The following is a 19758-nucleotide window of genomic DNA, read 5'->3' on the forward strand; positions in this document are numbered from 1 at the left end:
ATGGTGATCCACATTCAAATTTAGCTCATAGGTAGATTGTAAGGTAAATATTTAATGTTTTGAAGCCTTTTGTTAAACTTTGGCCTGCAATGCAACATGGAACCAGCAACTAGCTCACAACAAGATCAGCAATAGCAAAGCAGCTTGAAGTGCAGCATTGAAGCTGAACCGAATGCAACAGTAGCTTGGTCCATTTTGTTTCAATGTAATTTTGCTTAGTTTACTTGTGACTTATGCAAGTAAGTTGGTAGGATTGAACTTTGATGTAATGGCTGTTATGTCATCTCCTTTTGTGTGTAATTCAAGTTATTAATTAGTCATGTATTAGTGGGAGCAGTTAAGCCATTAGGTAACTGTCAAGTTAAGCTTGTAACTTATGTATATTTTCAATTTTTGAATGAAAAAAAGTAGTTCTTCAGTTACAATCTTTAGCTGCTGTTTTTCTTTGAGGGCCTCTATTGTTGGTCGTGTTTTTCAGTCAAAACAAAGCTTAAAAAAGAGAAATCGAAGCCTTTGAACTTGGTTCAGCAGGATGAGTTTCACACCACCTCCACCACCTGTGTTTACTGGAGAGAACTACCACATTTGGGTAGTCAAGATGAAAACTTACCTTCAGGGGCACGATCTGTGGAATGTGATTGAAAACGAAACAGAACCACCTCCATTGAGGACCAATCCCACTATTGCTCAGATGAGGCACCATAGTGAAGAATGCTCCAAGAAGCATAAAGCAATGTCCTACTTGCAGAATGGAGTATCAGATGTAATCTTCACTAGGATAATGACCAGTGATTCACCTAAGCAGGCATGAGAGAAGTTGAAGGAGGAGTTCATGGGGTCAGACAAAACAAGGCAGCATCAAGTGATCAATCTCAGGAGAGACTTTGAGAATTTGAAGATGAAAGAGTCTGAGACCATTAAGTAGTACTCAGACAAAATCATGGCCACTGTCAACAGCATAAGGCTCCTTGGAGTGGACTTCAGTGAGAGCAGAGTTGTTGAAAAAGTCATCACTACTCTCCCTGAGAAATTCGAGTCAAAGATTTCATCATTTGAGGAATCGAGAGATTTGTCAGCCATTTCACTGTCTGAATTGATCAACTCTTTGTATGCACTTGAGCAAAGGAGAGCAAATAGGCAGGAAGATCATCCTGAAGGTGCTTTCCAGGCAACGACCAATGAAGGCTCAAGTTCAAATAAAAAAGGCAAGAAGCCTTAGCACAACAGAAGGGAAAAACCAAGGAATGAAGAAGGCAAAAGAGTATTTCCACCATGCATTCACTGCAAGAAGACCACACATTCAGAAAGATATTGTTGGTATAGGCCAGACATTCAATGCAGAAGATGTAAACAGTTTGGTCATGTTGAGAAAGTGTGTAAAGGCAAAGGAAATGAAGCTACTCATCAACAAGCTCGAATTGTTGAGGACCTTCAAGCTTAGGAGGAGCATGTTTTTACAGCTTCCTATTTTGTTAGCACAAGTAAAGTCAGAAGTGATTGGTTAGTGGACAGTGGCTGCTCACACCACATGGCATCTGATGAGAAGCTGTTTAAAGATCTTGACAAAACTTTTGCTTCAAAAATCAAGATTGGAGATGGGAACTTGATTGAAGCCAAAGGCAAAGGCAATGTGATGAGCAACACTTGTTCAGGTAACAAAATAATTTCTGATGTGCTTTTTGTGCCTGACATAGTCCAGAACCTACTTAGTGTTGGTCAGTTAGTGGAAAAATGATACACTTTGGTCTTTAGAAATGGTTCTTGCATTGTTGAAGACTCACTTGGTCATGAGTTAGTCACAGTAGCTATGATTGATAGGTCCTTCAAGCTAGATGTGAGTCAAATTGAGAGAAAGGCTTACACTAGTCTTGTTGATAGCACTGGTCTTTGGCATAGGAGATTAGGACATGCCAACTTCAGATCACTCGATCTACTGCACAGGCTGAACTTGGTTGATGACATGTCCAAGGTTGAAGTCAGTGATACTGTTTGTGAAGTTTGTCAGCTTGGTAAGCAAGCTAGATTGCCTTTTCCAGCAAACAATGCATGGAGAGCTCGAGAGAAGCTCGAATTGGTACATTCTGATGTTGTGGACCAATGAAGACCCCTTCACTAAATGGCAGTAAGTACTTTGTACTGTTTATATATGATTTGACCAGATTTTGCTGGGTTTACTTTTTAAAACAGAAGTCAGAAGTGTTTGAGGCTTTTGGAAAATTCAAAGCTTTAGTTGAGAATCAAGCAAGCTGCAAGATTAAAGCTTTGAGGACAGATAATGGCACTGAATACTTGTCTGAAAGATTTCAAAAGCTATGTGAGCAGTCTGGAATCTATCATCAGTTAACTATAGTGTATACTCCTTAACAAAATGAGGTATGTGAGAGGAAGAACAGGACAATGATGAATATGACTAGGTGTTTGCAATTTCAAAGCAAACTTCCAAGTATATTTTGGGCTGAGGGTGTCAATACCTCAGTGTATTTGCTCAATAGGTTGCCAACTCGAGCTGTCAAGGACAAGACTCCTTTTGAAGCATGGTATGGACTCAAACCAGTGGTATCACACTTAAAAGTGTTTAGTTGTGTCTGTTATGCCCACATTCCAGTTGAAAAGAGAACCAAGCTTAAAAACAGATCTATTTCAGGGATCTTTGTTGGCTATAGTAGTACTAAGAAGGGATATAGGGTGTTTGATCCTTCAACAAAGAAAATTCTGGTGAGCAGGGATGTGAGATTTGATGAAGAGAAGGTTTGGAGCTGGAATGGTGCTGAAGCAGGCTTAATTGAAAAGGATTGGTTGGACTTTGTTATTGAACCTACAGAAGAGGAACCAAATAATGAAGTTGTTGATGATGCTCCTGTAAGAGGTACCAGAACCATTGCTGACATTTACCAAAGGTGAAATGTTGCAGTAGTTGAGCCCACTGACTATGAAGAAGTTGCCAGAGATAAGTACTGGAAGAAGGCAATGGAAGCAAAATTGGAGATGATTAATAAAAATCAGACTTGGGAATTGGTGAACAGGTCTGATCACAAGAAGGTCATTGGTGTTAAGTGGGTGTTTAGGGCCAAATACAATGCTGATGGCTCATTGAACAAACACAAGGCAATGCTTGTGGTGAAAGGCTATAGTCAGCAGTATGGGATCGATTTCATGGAGACATTTGCTCTAGTGGCAAGGTTGGACACAATCAAACTTCTGTTTGCTTTAGCAGCTCAAAAGCAATGGAAAATTCACCAGTTAGATGTCAAGTCAACATTTCTGAATGGTTTCCTCAAGGAAGAGATTTTCATCGAGCAACCTGAAGGATTCAAAGCTGCAGGAGAGGAAGACATAGTGTACAGAATGAGAAAGGCACTTTATGGCCTGAAGTAGGCACTAAGGGCCTGGTATGATAGGGTTGACACATACTTGTCAAGGCTTGAGTTTGAAAAAAGTGTCAGTGAAGCTACACTTTATGTGAAGAGGTTGGAATGTGAGACATTGTTGATTGTTTCTCTCTATGTGGATGATTTACTTGTGACTGGAAGCAAGAGTGAGCTCATTGATGAATTCAAAGTTCAAAAGCAGGAAGTGTTTGAAATGACAGACTTGGGAGTCATGACATACTTCCTTGGCATGGAAGTGCATCAATCTGATCAAGGCATATTCATCAGCCAACATGTTTTTGCCTTGAAAATTCTCAATAAATTCTGTATGTAGAACTGCAAAACAGTTAGCACACCTGTGGCTCAAGGGGAGAAGCTGACCAGTAGTGGAGATCAGGAAAGGGTTGATGAGAAGCAATATCGAAGCTTGGTAGGCTGTCTGCTCTATCTAACAGCAACTATATCGGATATCATGTTTGGTGTTAGTCTTTTATCAAGGTTTATGCATTGCTGTGATGTGGTTCATTTCAAAGCAGCAAAAAGGATCTTTAGATATGTTAAAGGAACTTTAAATTATGGAGTTAAGTTTGAGAAAGCAAGGGAGCTCAAGCTAGCAGGATATTCAGATAGTGATTGGGCTGGTTCTGTTGATGACATGAAGAGCACCTCTGGTTACTTTTTTACACTTGGATCAAATGTTTTTTGCTGGAGTTCAAAGAAGCAACAAATTGTTACTCAGTCCACAGCTGATGCGGAGTATATTGCAGTTGCTACAGCGGTTAATCAGGCTATATGGCTTAGGAAGCTCCTACATGATCTCAATGAAGATCAAGCTGAAGCAACTGAGATTTGGGTAGACAATCAATTTGCAATTGTCATAGCTAAGAACCCTGTGTTTCATGGTAAGACAAAACACTTTAAGATTAAATTCCATTTTGTTCGAGAAGCTGAACAATCGAAGGAAGTCAGCTTTGTTCATTGTAGCTCAAAAGCTCAATTGGTTGATATATTGACCAAGCCATTGGGAGCTACCAGATTTGAAATTTTGAGAAGGGCAATTGGTGTTTGTTGCATACAGTCCAAGAAAGAGTGTTAAACTTTGGCCTGCAATGCAACATGGAACCAACAGCTAGCTCACAACAAGATCAGCAACAGCAAAGCAGCTTGAAGTGCAGCATTGAAGCTGAAACGAATGCAACAGTAGCTTGGTCCATTTTGTTTCAATGTAATTTTGCTTAGTTTACTTGTGACTTATGCAAGTAAGTTGGTAGGATTGATCTTTGATGTAATGGCTGTTATGTCAGCTCCTTTTGTGTGTAATTCAAGTTATTAATTAGTCATGTATTAGTGGGAGCAGTTAAGCCATTAGGTAACTGTCAAGTTAATCTTGTAAATTATGTATATTTTCAATTTTTAAATGAAAAAAAGTAGTTCTTCAGTTACAATCTTTAGCTGCTGTTTTTCTTTCCTTTTTGCTTCGATTTCATTGCTTTTGTTTTTCTGTTTTTGCTTTTGTTTTAATGCCAATGTTCCAACACCTTTGAAGTTGAAGCTTAGCCTTTTACGTTTAAGAAAACTAAGCTATGAGCCATAAATATATGTTCGTGCTGGCCTGAATAGAGAGTCCTCTGACCTGAACTACCACTAAGACTATGCGGTTTACTGCTTTCAATTGAAGCTTTTGGAGACATTTACCATAAAAGTATTTACATCAAATATTCCTTTTCTTCTGGTATGATAACAAAGGGATTTGAACCAGAACATTGCCTTTTGGCTATCTAATAGCACTTTTTGACAACAAAAGCAATGTTAAACAAAGGCTTTTGCCATCCAAAACACGTTTTACTTTTGGAACCAAACAAAGAAATTGACAGCTAAATGCTTTTCAACATCAATTTTGAACTGCAACAGTAATGCTAAATTAGCCTTTTATAAGGAACTAAGCATACAACACTTTTCAATCGCAACTGTAATGCATTCATAAGGAATTAAGTATATTGACTAGTATATAATTTGCTCTTGATTTCGAAGCTAACTGCTAGGTGCTTTTCAAATACTAAACTAGTATACAATCTTTTCTTGATTTCACCGCTCCATATTTTTCTTTATTCCGAAGGTGACAACTTTGACCAAAAAATTTGTTTTAAAAAAATTTAATTTGATCAAAAAAAAAAGCTTTTAACAAATGGAAAGATCAAAGCATTCAAATATCCCATTTGCAGAAAGTTTATTGTCCCATCTTCTAAGAGAAAGGGGAATGTCAAGAACCACAGCCTTCAACCGGAGACAAGAACTGATCAAATCTCTGTTGGATTTGGAGGCTTTAATCCTATCAGCCTTTTGATTCTATCTTTCTCTGTGTTTTCCAGGATTCCCTTGACAACAACATTATTAAAAAAATGTGTTTCAGAACCAAACATTGGTTAAAAATGAAACCAAACAAACGAAAAAAATCCCATACCTTCCAAACAATTTCATCAAGACATAAACAGATCTTTCCATATTTATCAAGAAACAAACGTTCACTTGGAGATTTCCCACAGGCATCCTTTATTGAAGAGGTTATTACAAACATCACCTCAGTCACTACACCAACATTTAAAACCCATAATTAGTTCATCATTTAACATATTTTTCTTAATCTTTTTTTTAGTAGAATTTATCTCTTTTTCTTTGGTCTATTGTACAGAGTTTACATGCACTAAGAGGACAAAAAGCCCTTACGAGCAAGTTCATCATACTCATCCTTGCCGACAATGTATATACAGACACCTCCCAGCACTGTGTAAACAATGTAAACTGACCTAATAAAATCAAACCAATAAGCAAAAGTCAATGTTCATAAAAAGGGGTTCAATCATCCATAATTGAACATATATATGGCTAAATATAACTTTTATTCATTGAATTTGGTAATTAGGCCTATTTTAATACTTGCATTTTTTGTCCACTTCGATTCTTAAATTTGACAACTAAGTTCATACTTGTAATTGATTTTAGATTCTATCAAAATATGTTGGCGTGACATTCTAAGATTGTGCACATTATTACTTAATTTTTTAGGTGTGACACAATCTTAGAATGTCAAGTCATTAAACTTTATATTTATCATGTTCAAGTACCAAAATGAACCTAATTAGTAAGTTCAAAATCAAAATAGACAAAAAAAATACAAGTATCAAAATATACCTAATTACTAAATTTAGGGACTAAAATTATATTAACCCTATATACATTATATACTTGACTATGTTCACTTTTTAAGACCAAAACTTTTAACAACTTATAGTAATTAAAGATGTAGGCCTTATAGTTAATTAGGTAGGAAGTCAAGAATTAGTTTCACTATGAATGTCATCCTCCACTTTATGAACATTAATAATTTAATTTCTCTATTTTACTTTGTTAAAATTTAGTCATTATACTTTACAAAAATTGAGAATTTAGTCTAATTTCGATAACATAATTAGACTTTGTCGTTAAATTACAAATTTAGAACTCAACAGTTTATCATTTTATATACAAGACACAACAAAATCTACGATTTAGTAATTTATACACAATAAATTAACAAACATAAAAAATTCAAATTCTTGTGTTTACCAAAAACTAAACTAATATCTTAGTTTTTTCAACAAAAACAAATTAATGTGCATACCAAATAAAGCTTTTTGTCTTTTATGAGGGAGGACTAAAACAACTAATGTCAGTATTAAGAAGATGAAAATGAAAGGAAAAAAAGGTGTAGCCATTTACCCTCCCATTTGTTATTGGCCTTGGCTATTGGCTATTGTCTACCCTTATTTCACTTTATCATTAATGTGACAATAAATATTTCAATTTCATATTTCAAACAATCTGATAATGAAATGAGTTTGCTTAATCAAATGCAAGATTATCTTATGATAATTGAATTTTCTTTTTTAGGTACAAGTAAATGCAATAACAAAAGGGAATGAGTTGCAAACACAATTAACATAACATCAATAATTTGAACCCACGTAAGTTTTTTCACTACACCAGCTTGATAATGGAACTAATCAAACAAAAATTATGGGAAAATTTCTTTTTAACATACTTTTGTGAAGAAACAAAAAGCTCTTCATTTCTTGCACCCTTGAGATTATCAGCTCCCAATTTAACCAAGAAAGTTTTCCAGTGTAATCTTTCTTCAGATGGAACTCCATTGAACCTGTGGTACCAAAAATATGCATTATCAAATCAAAGTACAAAGGAAAAAAAAATCCAGAATTTCAATGTAATTTCTTTAGAGTTATATATATATTCTCACACTAGAAAGTAAACAAACAAACATACATACATATAAACACATTTGAAGGTACCTCTCTAGGAGAAAGTTTCCAGCAAAGTTAGAGATGAGTATTGCCAGCAACATGATCTAGTTTGTCGATGTAAATGTGTGTTTGAATATAATTTTTTTTCTTTTGGTTTTACCACTGTTATTATGTTGAATTAAATATGCAATAACACAAAGAATGAGTTAAATTTTTTTTTGATATGCCTAAAAAACCACCTCTATAGAAATGATTTTACTCATCATCGTTAGCTAATAACCCTAGAAAATGTGAGGAATACAGTGTTAGACCAATTCAAACAGGTTCTTTCCCGATAAAGGTCCTAATAAATTGCATAAATTTAATATATATTTTTGAGGTTATTATAGAAAGATGGGCTTTTCTTGGATGAACTTCAATTGTAAAAAGAACCAAATTTTTAAGGCATAGTATATACATAAGATCATTATCATACTAAGAGATAATAATGTAAATTTTCAAATTAAAAAATATTGTATATGAATGTCAATGACTTTGAGTGCGTATACTTTGTGAAAATTTTGTGTTAGTGTACACATAAATTTTTTAGTTAAAATAAGACATAAAAGTTTAAACAAATAAAAATAATTAATAAAATTGAATTAAAATCTTTGGATAAATACTTTGATTCTTCTATTTTATGGAGTTTTGGTGCAAATGCCATCTAGATTTGATCTTGAATTGATGCAATTTTCTTAAAGGGTTTTCAATACTTGATATTGGATCAATGTGACTTGCTTCTAAGGTTGTCAAGACTTTATATTGCAAAATGGATTTTTATCTCTTTTAATTTGATGCAACCAAATAGGGAGAGTTTTGATCAAAGGTCTTTAAGATTGATTTTGGATGGATGATTTTGCTTAAATTTCCTTCTAGGCTTAATCTTGAAGAACAGTTTAGGCTCCGTTCTACCGATTGAACAATATCATATAATAGTTTTCTTTAGAACTGATGTAATATTCTTCAGAGTTTTCTTAGGGGGTTTTAGCAAAAGCCTCTAGGCTTCAAAAACTTCTCTTCTAGCTTTAAATTATGAATTTTTAGACTTATGAACTTATAAGTTGTGTTGAATGAGTTAGAAGTGATCCTTTTTTATAGTGCTAGCCAATCAAGTAAGTGAGAGTTATTGTAAAACATAACTTCTTTATTTGAATGATCGGTAAGGATTAAAATATTTCATTTATAATTTATCTCATATAATTGAAATTAATTAGAGATAAAATAATACTTTAAATATTCATTAAATTTATTAAATTAATAAAATGAAATAAAATAATATTCTTAAATCTAAAGTAAACTAAAATAATAAATAATATCCAAATACAACTAGAAATAAAAATTTGTATGGTGTTTCCCTAATTATTGTGTTTTTTGTCAATTGGAATTGGTTGCTTCCAATTGTTTGGTTAAAAATATTCTCATAAGCTCGCTCACAAGGAGATTATATGATAACTTTATAAAAGAGTTTTAAATTTTTAATTTCTTGATTAATATCTTATTATTTAATTTAATTAGAGATAAATAATAATGGCCCGTAATGAATTTTGATTGGTAAAAAATTCTCCTTCTACAAATGTCCCTCATGATTTGGTCACGTACATGAATTTTGTTGAGTGTAAAAGTAGGCAAATCGTGAAACTTGATTTGCTTCCAATGCTGAGAATTTCTTCATATTTAAAGTTTCTTGATAATATTTACAATTTTCAAATCGTCAAGTTTTTTTTTTTCATTTGAACTAAACTTGACAATGAGACCATGTTGCGTATGTAACCTCGTTTTTTGAAAGATAAAGTCTTAACGTAGTTCAATTTTTTTAGACGTGCACTTTAATATTGTGCTTAGGAGTGATACAACAATTTAAGCTTGTATTTAGGAGCTTCATTTTTTGGATAAACAATTTAAGTTTGTGCTTAAGAGATCATATTTTGGATGGACAATTTAAGCTCATGTTTAGGAGCATTATATCTTGGATGAATAGTTTAAGTTCATGTTAAGGAGCATCATTTTTTTTTCTTTGAGATGAACAATTTAAACTCATCTTTAGGAGCAAGGTGGCAATTTAAGTTCATGCCTAGAAGAGATGTTTTTCATTGGCCTTTTTGACATATAACCAAAGTCCAACCATGATCATTTTGATATTTTGGAAACATATAATTGCTTGTTGAAGATTCATTTTCTTGTCTTGAGATTTTGTGCTCTTAGTGTAGTAATTTCATCATATTTAATAAATTATTGAAATGACAAAATTGATTATTCATGGAAATAAACAAATGTTATTCATTATCTCTATTTTGTATTGACCTCAATGATTTTTGCAAGTAAATTAAAATGTATAAAAAAATATTGACTAATCGATTATCTAAGGTTAACAAATATTAAGTTTCATGTATAGAAAAATTATAACGCGAGAAGACAACTTATATTAGTAGGTAATTTAAATTGTCCATAGTCCATAGAATCAGATTGAGCAAATGTTTCAAATAATAGGGGATTATTATGTTATCTATAAGTTCAATTGGAGAGGTAACTTGTTTTGTCTATTGGAGCAGGATGACTCCTAAAGATAGAGGCATAGATGTGATTGCCTAGGTTAATAATACATTGGACAACACCCAAGTTGAATTAATCTTAGATTCGTTTATGGATTTATTCACCTGTGACATTCATTGTGTGACTTACCTAAATCCAGAGTAAGTGAATGACCATGTGTGTGCAACTCATGTGTTTTGATATAGTATTAAGCCCGACGGTTGGTATGCTAGGTACATGACTTGTGCATAGCATGACATCACTTACAATAGTGGAATTCATAACTCGACAAGAGTAAATGATATCCTCTTATTAGCATTGTATGGATTATAAAAATGGAACCTGACCAAGAATCATTTGTTTGGGACAAATGATTTTAATATGAGTAATGATCATTTCATTCCAAAAGATACAATGATTACCATAAGATAAATTTATCAAATTAGGTGAATGAATTTAACCTAAAAGGATCATGGATATCCTATGAGGGTAACACACATATGACAAGGTCGTTGGACAAAAGCTTGAAATTAATAGCTTTTGTAATGGTATATAATAGAGAGTTCAACCATGATACTTTAGTGGAATGGCTCTCTGACTAAATATTTTTTTATTAATAGATGAAGAATCAGAACTTAATTACAAATTATTTAAGGCCTAAACATATATGTCCAATTGATCCCTCCACTAGTTCAACGCATCTCTTTAACAGATTATGTTTAACATGAAAACTTGTATGGAACTATAAATGATTGAATTAGGGGAAATGGTTCGCTGGATTTATTCATTGGAATAATAAAAGTTTTCTTGATTAAATGATTAGAATTGATTTGAGGTTAATTTAGTCACACTTGCATTTTAATATGGTAAAGTCATCATTAATTTAACGGGATTAAACTAGGGCTTGTATAAATTATTTAATTAGGTAAACCAAAATTAATTAGGAGTCTAGAATACATAAATGCGCATTAAAGTGACCCAAAAAGTGTCAAAGTAGGCTGACTCATACGGGAGAAGATTTCTTGTTGCCCAAGATCGAATCGTACCACATGCCAAGTGATTGATAATATTCCATTATTTCTTCTCAATTTCTTTAGGTTTTTCTTCTCAATGTCTTTTCAACACCAATTAATAATATTAAATTATAAGCACTTGATCTAGTATGGTGAGTGTAGTTCAAGAATAGTGCATTTTACATAAGACACCCTTAAATACTAAGTCTTTTCTAGCCAAAACTTCTCTTAGACATGCACTTTTACATAACTATACTTTTATCCAGTAACCAAGGAGTCACATATAATTTCGAATAGTGAAAATTTCTATTATGATGTGGAAGATCAGACAATGTTGTAACCATAGATCATACAAAGAAAATTAACACTCCTTCACTGAGGCTTTGATATCAATTATTGGGGACATCGAGTAATATCCTAACCAAATGTAGCTTCAATACTGAACACCAAAATCGAATTGAGAACACCAATGCCAAATTAAAATTACCCAAGGTAGTGGATTAACCCAAAAAATTACTATTGAATATTAAATATGACAGAAAAACCAATAGATGCACATAAAAATAATGGATAGAACACACCAAATTTACAAAGTTCGACAAATTGCCTACATCCTTAGGCACCAACATCGAATGATAACTTCACTTTCACCAAAAAGTTTACAAACTAATGAAAATATTAATTAGAAAAGTTCTCAAAATATACTTAAAAGTATAATGAGTGTGAGAAAAACTAATGTTGGGGTGCTTTTAATTGAATGCCTAAGGCCTTAATATATATAGATGGAGAGACGACATAATTAATGCCCTTCTCCATGTGGGATTTCAACAAGCCAATACTAACAATTTGAAGAGTTAAATGCTTGAGAATTATCCAAGTGTCTTCGAGACTTGATTTTAGAATCGATAAAGGTTTTTTTAGGAGTCATCAAGACTTGTTCCTAAAAATTAGATTTTATCTTATTTATGTTGATATAACTAGATTCGGGAGAGCTTTGATCCTAGAGTCTTCAAGAATTGATCTTGGATAGATGATTTTATTTCAAGGGCCTTCTAGACTTGATTTTGAAAAATGAGTTTAGCCTTTTCTCTATCAGTTGAACAAGATTGAAGAGTTGGTTTTTTTTTTTAGAATTGATAAATTGTGCTTTAGAATTTCTTCAACTTCTTAAGAGATTTCTTGAGATTTTGGAGAAAACTTCTATTGTTCAAAATTTTCTCTTCAAGCTTCACCTTTTAGACTTTTGAACTTTTCAAGCTATGTTGAATAGTTTGAAGGTGATCTCCTTTTATTTTGTCAATCAATCAAGTAAAAGAGGGCTCTAATAGAATATAACTTAGTCATTTTTTGAGTGATTTATAAGGACTAAACTATTTTATTTATAATTTATGTCATATTAATTTAATATCTAAAGATACAATAATCTTTAAAGAATATGATATCTTTATAAAAGAGTACTACAAGGAGTTAATTTATTGGTTTATATCTTATTAATTAATTCAATCTAAATAGAGATAAATAATAATGACACATGATGAATTTTGATTAGTCCAAAATTCTCTTTCTACGATGAGCTAATTAGTTAGTTATATTGAGCTTAGTAAGTTTAAATTATTTAGTACAATGCTTGTAATGATTGATTTTAAGTGAAATTGTTCTTTATACAAGTCCTAAATTACCTATAAACCCCGACCTTAAATCGGAAGATAATACGGGTTTGAATGCACTCGAAACTTACATATTCCTAATTATTGCAATAGCAACGAAAACAATTGATCTAAAGTTAAATCAAACTGATCGGAACTGTTGATATAGTTAGTTGTAAATTAAATAAAATGTGTATGTATATATATACATATACACACGTCACAAGTACATCCATCAATTCATGGACATAAAGACACGAAGTTATTGAGGCCCCGGTTGGTAGCGAAGTAACGGGAAAAGACCCACGTTTAGCTTTGAGGTCTGCTCAAAGATCAATTTCTCAAGAGATATGTTTAATGTGAAGAATTGGTCAATTATTATCTTATGATCAAATTATGGTTTAGTCCCCATATTATATTCAACTTGAGGATTTGGTCTTTCTACTATTATTAATGTTACAACTTAGTCCAAATCACTAAGGGTGAGTTTGGATGGACAATTGGGTGCAGTGCGGTGCGTTTAGCTTACTTTTTGTCTCATGCTACAGTATCACTACAGTATCTAATCTCACCGCCACCGCTGTTTTTACACTAATCGCAGGTAAACGCACCGCCCATCCAAACTCACCCTAACACCATTTAAAAATTACTGTTATGAACTGTCTTTTTAACAGAAAGAAAAAGAGAGTTCAAATTAGAGTTGAGCTGAATTTTTGTAAATGATATTTTAGTGACAAATAACTATTTGGTTAACTATAATTTCACTTTTTAAATGACATATAAAATTCTGACTTTAGATTTTTAAAAATGTTCCACATTATTCATCAAACAAAATGTTTTAATGATATTAATGATTTGGATCTAGAAATAATATTAATAAAAAAAATTAAATTATACGAAATTAAAATATATCAACTAAATCTAATTTTTTTTTGGTACCTTAGAAATTGGGGGAGGAATATGATATTGCTAGGACTTCAAACCCCAACGTAGAACTCTTAACCACTTACTCATTTAGCACTTATTTAGATTGTCGGCAATCCAAGAGTTAAATTTATATAGGAACGAAAACCCATAACTCGAAAAAATTGTTCAATTATTATGTTATGACCAAATTAAAATTTTAGTCCCTAAAATATATTCAACATGAGAGTTTAGCCCATACATAATTTTCTTCTCCTAATCTTACTAATGTTATACCATCATTCAATTCACTAACACCGTTAAAAAGGATTTGATTAATTGATTGATGTGAATTTTTTAAAGACTAAACTCGAAATTTCTTGTCATTTAAAAATAAATTTATGATTATCAAAATAGATATTTTTTTAAAATATATCATTTTAAAAAGTTCAACCAACTAATAGTATTTTTTAACAATATTAGCGATTTGGATAAATAAATAGACTTGTTCATAAGCCGGGCTATCCGTCCAAACTTGAAGGTCTGCCTAAAATTTGAAAATGTTTGGGGTAAAAATATTAGATCCGAAAAATATGCTTAGGCAAAAAATTAGTCTCGTTTAAATTATGGGTCGGGCTCGAGCAGCTTATTTTCCAAGTTTACAATATATTATATTATGTTATTTTTATATATTATGTAATTAATAACACATTAAAATTAAGTCTATAATAATATCATCATTAAAAAATGCTAAGGTACCTATATATAAAATTTTAATAGATGAAAAATATATAAAAGTATTAGATGTATTAAATTAAAAGTAATATAAATATTTTTCAAAAAAATTTAAAAAATTATATAGGTATGACTAAAATGGGCTTGGGCTAGCCATTTACAAATTTAGGTGGGTTTAGACAAAATTTTATGCCTATATTTCAGTTTGAGCAAGTATGAATTATGTTAATATCATCCCTAAACCTAGTTTGAACTTAATCCGACCCGAGTCATGAACACCTCTATTAAAAAAATACTAATAATAATGAAAAGATCAAACTATGTCAAACTAAAGTGCATAGACTAGATCCTCAAATTGAATATGGTAGAGGGACAAAAACTAGAATTTGAGCTTAATTTTATGGCCATGCATGCAAGTTATGCCGGCCGAAGGCAAGGGTCCATTCCATTTCTACAATACCACACATGGATGGACGGTCGACAATAACTGACAAACCATCGATCCTCACTCCTCACTTAAACGATATTGGAAAACTAACAAGATATCAACATCACATCTATGGGTGAGCAAAATCTGATTCGATTTAAAAAGTTTGATAAAAATTTCAAATTTTGAATTAAGTAGTTTAAATTATTTGAGTTAATTGAGTTATTCGGATCAATTTGAATTAAAAATTAATTTTTTTGGTTTAACTTGAATATGAATTACACAATTCTAGTTATCCAAAAATCCGAATAAAAAAAGGGCAAAAATACGTCGTTTTGATAAATATTTACCTTTTCTAAAGTTAAAAGTCAAAACCAATAACTTATAAGGCAAAACTACGTTGTTTTGATAATTGTTTACCCATTAAGTTAAAAGACAAAACTATTATATTGTTTATGTAGTTAAATAATCTTGTACTTTGTCTACTAGTTAAATAATCAATCCATGTAAACGCAACATTGAGTATAAATAATATGATTTGTTAACTAGACTTGACTTGACTCGAAATTTTTTGACTCGACTCGAATCGATTCGAAAAAAATTCAAATTGAGTTCGATTGCTAAAAATGATCCGCCAACTCGACTAACTCGAAATTTTTTAATTCGATTCGATTCAACTTGACTCAATCAAGTATTCACCCTTAATCACATGCTTAAAAGCTATGCACCTAATTTAACCAATACGCTGAAACCCCGACATCACAAGGTACATCACTCCCTTTGTACGAAGTGCATTAACTCTCATCCAACTGCTTTGAGACTGAGAGATGCCCTTTCTTCCTTCCTGTATATGTAAGTATATATAAAAACTTTTTTTTTTATTAATAATTGTTGAAGATTAATTTTTCTGGAGTTCATGGTTGTTTCTTTTAATAATGTTATCTTTAGGGCTTGAACCTGAATTATTTCTCTGGACCTACAATGTGCTACACCAAACACATGTTGGTAGTGAGGTGCCTACTGTTTAAGGTTAGTTTGACTTATTAGAGACCATAAAATCTTTGGGTTAATTGCACCATACGTCCTTAAACCATGGTCTAATTGTAAATGGTTCCTGAACTTCAAAATATTCTAATCGAGTCTTCAAAATATTAGTATCGTACCAATCAAATCTATCTATTAGCCTAGCCATTAGCTTTGATGCAAGGACAAGGCCAAACAAATATTTTAGGGGGCCAAAATTGAAATATAAAATTGTGATTGTATTAACTTATCATTTCATAATATTAATAGGGATTGAATTAAAATTTTATCAATTTGAGAGTCAAATTGTATTTTTTATGATTGTATTAACTTACAATTTTAGAATTTCTTAAAGGTGCTAAAAGAAATTTTACCATTTGAGGGAGAGAGGGTAGGCCTATGCTTTCCCCTTGCCAGCATCCTCATTTGGCGTTAAATGCTAGCTCAAATATGATGTGGAGTGTGTTTAGAACACCCGTGTTAAATTGTAAACATATGTATACCTATTACATGGACAACTAGAATTAAAGTGTTAAAAGTAATATATATATATATATATATATATATATATATATATATATCCATCCTAAATTTTAATGGCATTGAATGGCTTTTTAAATGTTAAACCCAAGCTATCTATATGGTATAGAGATGTTTATAAATGGTCCACATGTTTTAAATACATTTTATGTTAAAATTTGAACCGGCATTTAACACCTAAATTGACAACTACTCGACTAATTGAAAGGCTTGATTAATAGAATAAGGAATTAATTAGAAAGGTTTGAAATTTAGAGTCGAATTAGAATGGGAGCAATAAATGGCAGAGGTTTAGTGCAATTAACCCAAATGCTTTTAATAAAGGTTTGAATTGTTTAATTGATGAGAAGATGGATGTCGTTATCTTCACATATATTGTTTGTTGTTTCCATACCATTGGCTATAGTATTTAAGTAGCTAAGGTTTCAATGTAAAGGCAGGCTCTAATCGTTTTTAATCATATATTAAAATAGTCAGTGTATTTCATTTTCATTAAGCAATATTTTTCAATATCTTTTTATAAAAATTATTGATTACGAGTAGAGTAGGATGGTAATTGGTTTGGATTTTTTTAATTACAGTTATCTTATGGTATAATGTTGAAGTCTTAATTAATTTTAAAAATCTTGAGAAAAATTTATATAAATTTTAAGGTTATTTTCTCTAATTTATATGTCATAAAAATTATAAATTAAATAAAAATATAATTAGTTTAATTCGAATAATAATAATAATTGTATATTTTGTGAATAAAAAATAAACACTAAAATTGAATCAAATTAAAATCGAAAAGGATTTAATAAAGTTAAACTAAAGGAATTGATTTTCGATATTTTCGAAACTAAAGCATGAATTGCATATCTTTTTCCTTGCCTTTTTGACTCGTTTTCTGGTGTTTTGAGAGACAAATATTGGGGTAGGCATACGTATATAGGATAGGGGAATTAAAAGGGAGTTTATCATAACTCTTAAAACATCATTCTCAATTTTATACTGAAAACGAATACAAATCTCAATTAATTAGATTATTACTCAGTGTAAGTAGCTTTCAACAATATGCCATCCAATAATTTTGTATGATTTTATGCTCCACAAATTATTTTATTGTCAACGAATGGAAATTAACTTAATTGATTCATAGGGAAATCTAGGATAGGGCCTTGACCTTACTTAAATGGTTCAATTGCACTCTTACTCCAAATAGTGTTGTTAAATGGAAAAACAACTAGCCGTTTTGAAAAATTAATAATTTAATTTAAGTTAGTTTAAATTTTATTTCGCGACTTTGAGCCTATATTTATGCAGTATTTGGGATCTTATATGTTAAAGAGATGCTCATGTTCATGATAAGGATAAAGTTTGGATTGAACTTGAGGGACCTTGTTGTTTAATGTATATGGCGGACACCTGTTAGCGACAAATGTATGGGGAAAAAGGGTGAACTTGACTTCACATATGTAAATGTATAAATTAAATGAAAGGTTGGATTGAAATAGTAAAATTGAGGTTTGAAAGATCTCATAGAAATTTTATAGATTTCATATACACCAAAGAAAAAAAACCAAAAGATAGAGTGCCCTTTTAATTATATACCAATTAAAAGTTTTCTGCCTTTTAATATACAATGTTGGGAGGTGATAGATTACAATAGATGGACTAAAAGCAGACGGTAAAAAGACGGCTAATTCTAAGTTACTGGAGCAAGTCGACCAGTTTTTAAGGTTGTAGAATCTATGACAGATAAACAGACATTAAAGCTTGGATTAAATTCCAAGGTTAAACAGTTATGTAGGTGGTGATCTACATTTGCTTTCATATTGTAAAATTTCACTATTAGCAACATACTGCACCAGTTTTACATGCGGGGATGGTAGAACAAAGACTTATGACCTTGAAAGGGTAAAATGCTAGAAGGACTTTTGAGTAGAGATTCCTTTTTATATCTAGCAATGGGACTTCACCACTGCGCTGTTCACAATATCATATATGTTTTAAGTAGCTATAACACACTTAAACTCCAATTAGAGAAGTTGAAGAAGTCACGGGACAATTCCAATTGAGTAATTCTTCTATCATCTGCAGTGCAATCCTATCTTCTTCTCCCATTAGGTTCCCGGCTTCGATCTCATCCGCCGTAGTTGACGACCCCGGCGACAGTGTCCTTCTGTCTCCGGACGCCGGGGTATCAACCTTCTTATTCCCAAGCTCAACCCTCATGACCCAATTGGAACTCGATCGATTCCCTGCACGCTTTTGCCACACCCCTATATGAGCATTATCGGTATCGAGCCTGAGGCAAGTCAAAGAAGGAGATTGGTCTTTGCAACACTTCCTCAGCTTAGCATTCAAAAGCTCGGCCAAGGCCTTAGGGGGCAATGGAGACCGATCATCATCATCATCATCACCACCACCACGAGCATTTTGTTCAGCCGGGTGAGCAGCCTTGGGGAAATTGGTCTTTGCATTTTGGCCGTTCATCAAAATAGCAGCTTGGTCATATGCCCTTGCAGCAGCCTCAGCTGTCTCGAATGTCCCTAGCCATACCCTTCTCTTCCTGCAAATATAAAAACACCATCAAAATCACAGCATAAAACCAGACAAGCATATACATTATATGTATGGCAATTAATGGGGTGATAATGTGAGTGGGTGGGTGTGGTAATTACAGCAAAGGGTGGCGAATTTCGGAAACCCAAGAGCCCCACTGACGCTGCCGAACACCTCTGAACTTCTTTGATTGTACCATGTCTTGTGATGGGGAGAAAGACTTGAGTGCAGAGATATCATAAATATGGAAGGTGATGCGGTTGCAGTTTTTAAGAGGGGGGAAATGTGAAAAAAATTATATATGAGGCTGTGAGCTGTCTAGATGTATTTAATGGAAAAGTCTCGAGGTAATTAGTATACTCCTTTGCTGCAATAAAGATTTCCACCTACACACCAGGAAAGAACTAGGTTCCAAAACAGAAAAAGAAAGAAAAAACAGCTAGATAACATTTTGACTATCTTCTTCATTATACTAGTAAGAACTAATAATGTTCACTAGCTAGGTAATCGAATTAATTGGATTTCAAAAGAAAAAAGAAAAAAACCGGTGATAAAATAATACAACCTCTATGAAATATAGATTTGAAAATTCATGATAAGAATACAATGCATATATTATCCACATAAATTTGAAAAGTATAAAAATATGAATATATTAAATCTAAAAATGTTAAGAATTTAAAATTACTACTA

At 32.3% G+C, this 19758-nt stretch overlaps 2 protein-coding genes across 2 annotated transcripts; both read right to left on the reverse strand.

Moving 5' to 3' along the window:
• Positions 1-5587: 5587 nt before the first annotated feature.
• Positions 5588-7764, reverse strand: LOC105772431 (uncharacterized). Its single transcript, XM_012593691.2, has 5 exons — positions 7712-7764; positions 7447-7560; positions 6093-6172; positions 5830-5954; positions 5588-5743 (listed from the first exon to the last, which is right to left on the reverse strand). Exons 1-5 carry the CDS (start codon positions 7762-7764, stop codon positions 5666-5668), a joined length of 450 nt encoding a protein of 149 aa, XP_012449145.1. The 3' UTR covers positions 5588-5665.
• A 10490-nt stretch (positions 7765-18254) lies between these two features.
• LOC105774496 (ethylene-responsive transcription factor SHINE 2) lies at positions 18255-19358 on the reverse strand. Its single transcript, XM_012597002.2, has 2 exons — positions 19185-19358; positions 18255-19072 (listed from the first exon to the last, which is right to left on the reverse strand). The coding sequence occupies exons 1-2, from the start codon at positions 19262-19264 to the stop codon at positions 18529-18531; spliced, it is 624 nt and encodes a 207-aa protein (XP_012452456.1). The 5' UTR covers positions 19265-19358; the 3' UTR covers positions 18255-18528.
• Between the last annotated feature and the right edge of the window lie 400 nt (positions 19359-19758).

Source organism: Gossypium raimondii, chromosome 6 (assembly GCF_025698545.1).
Source record: "Gossypium raimondii isolate GPD5lz chromosome 6, ASM2569854v1, whole genome shotgun sequence".
Taxonomy (NCBI): domain Eukaryota; kingdom Viridiplantae; phylum Streptophyta; class Magnoliopsida; order Malvales; family Malvaceae; genus Gossypium; species Gossypium raimondii.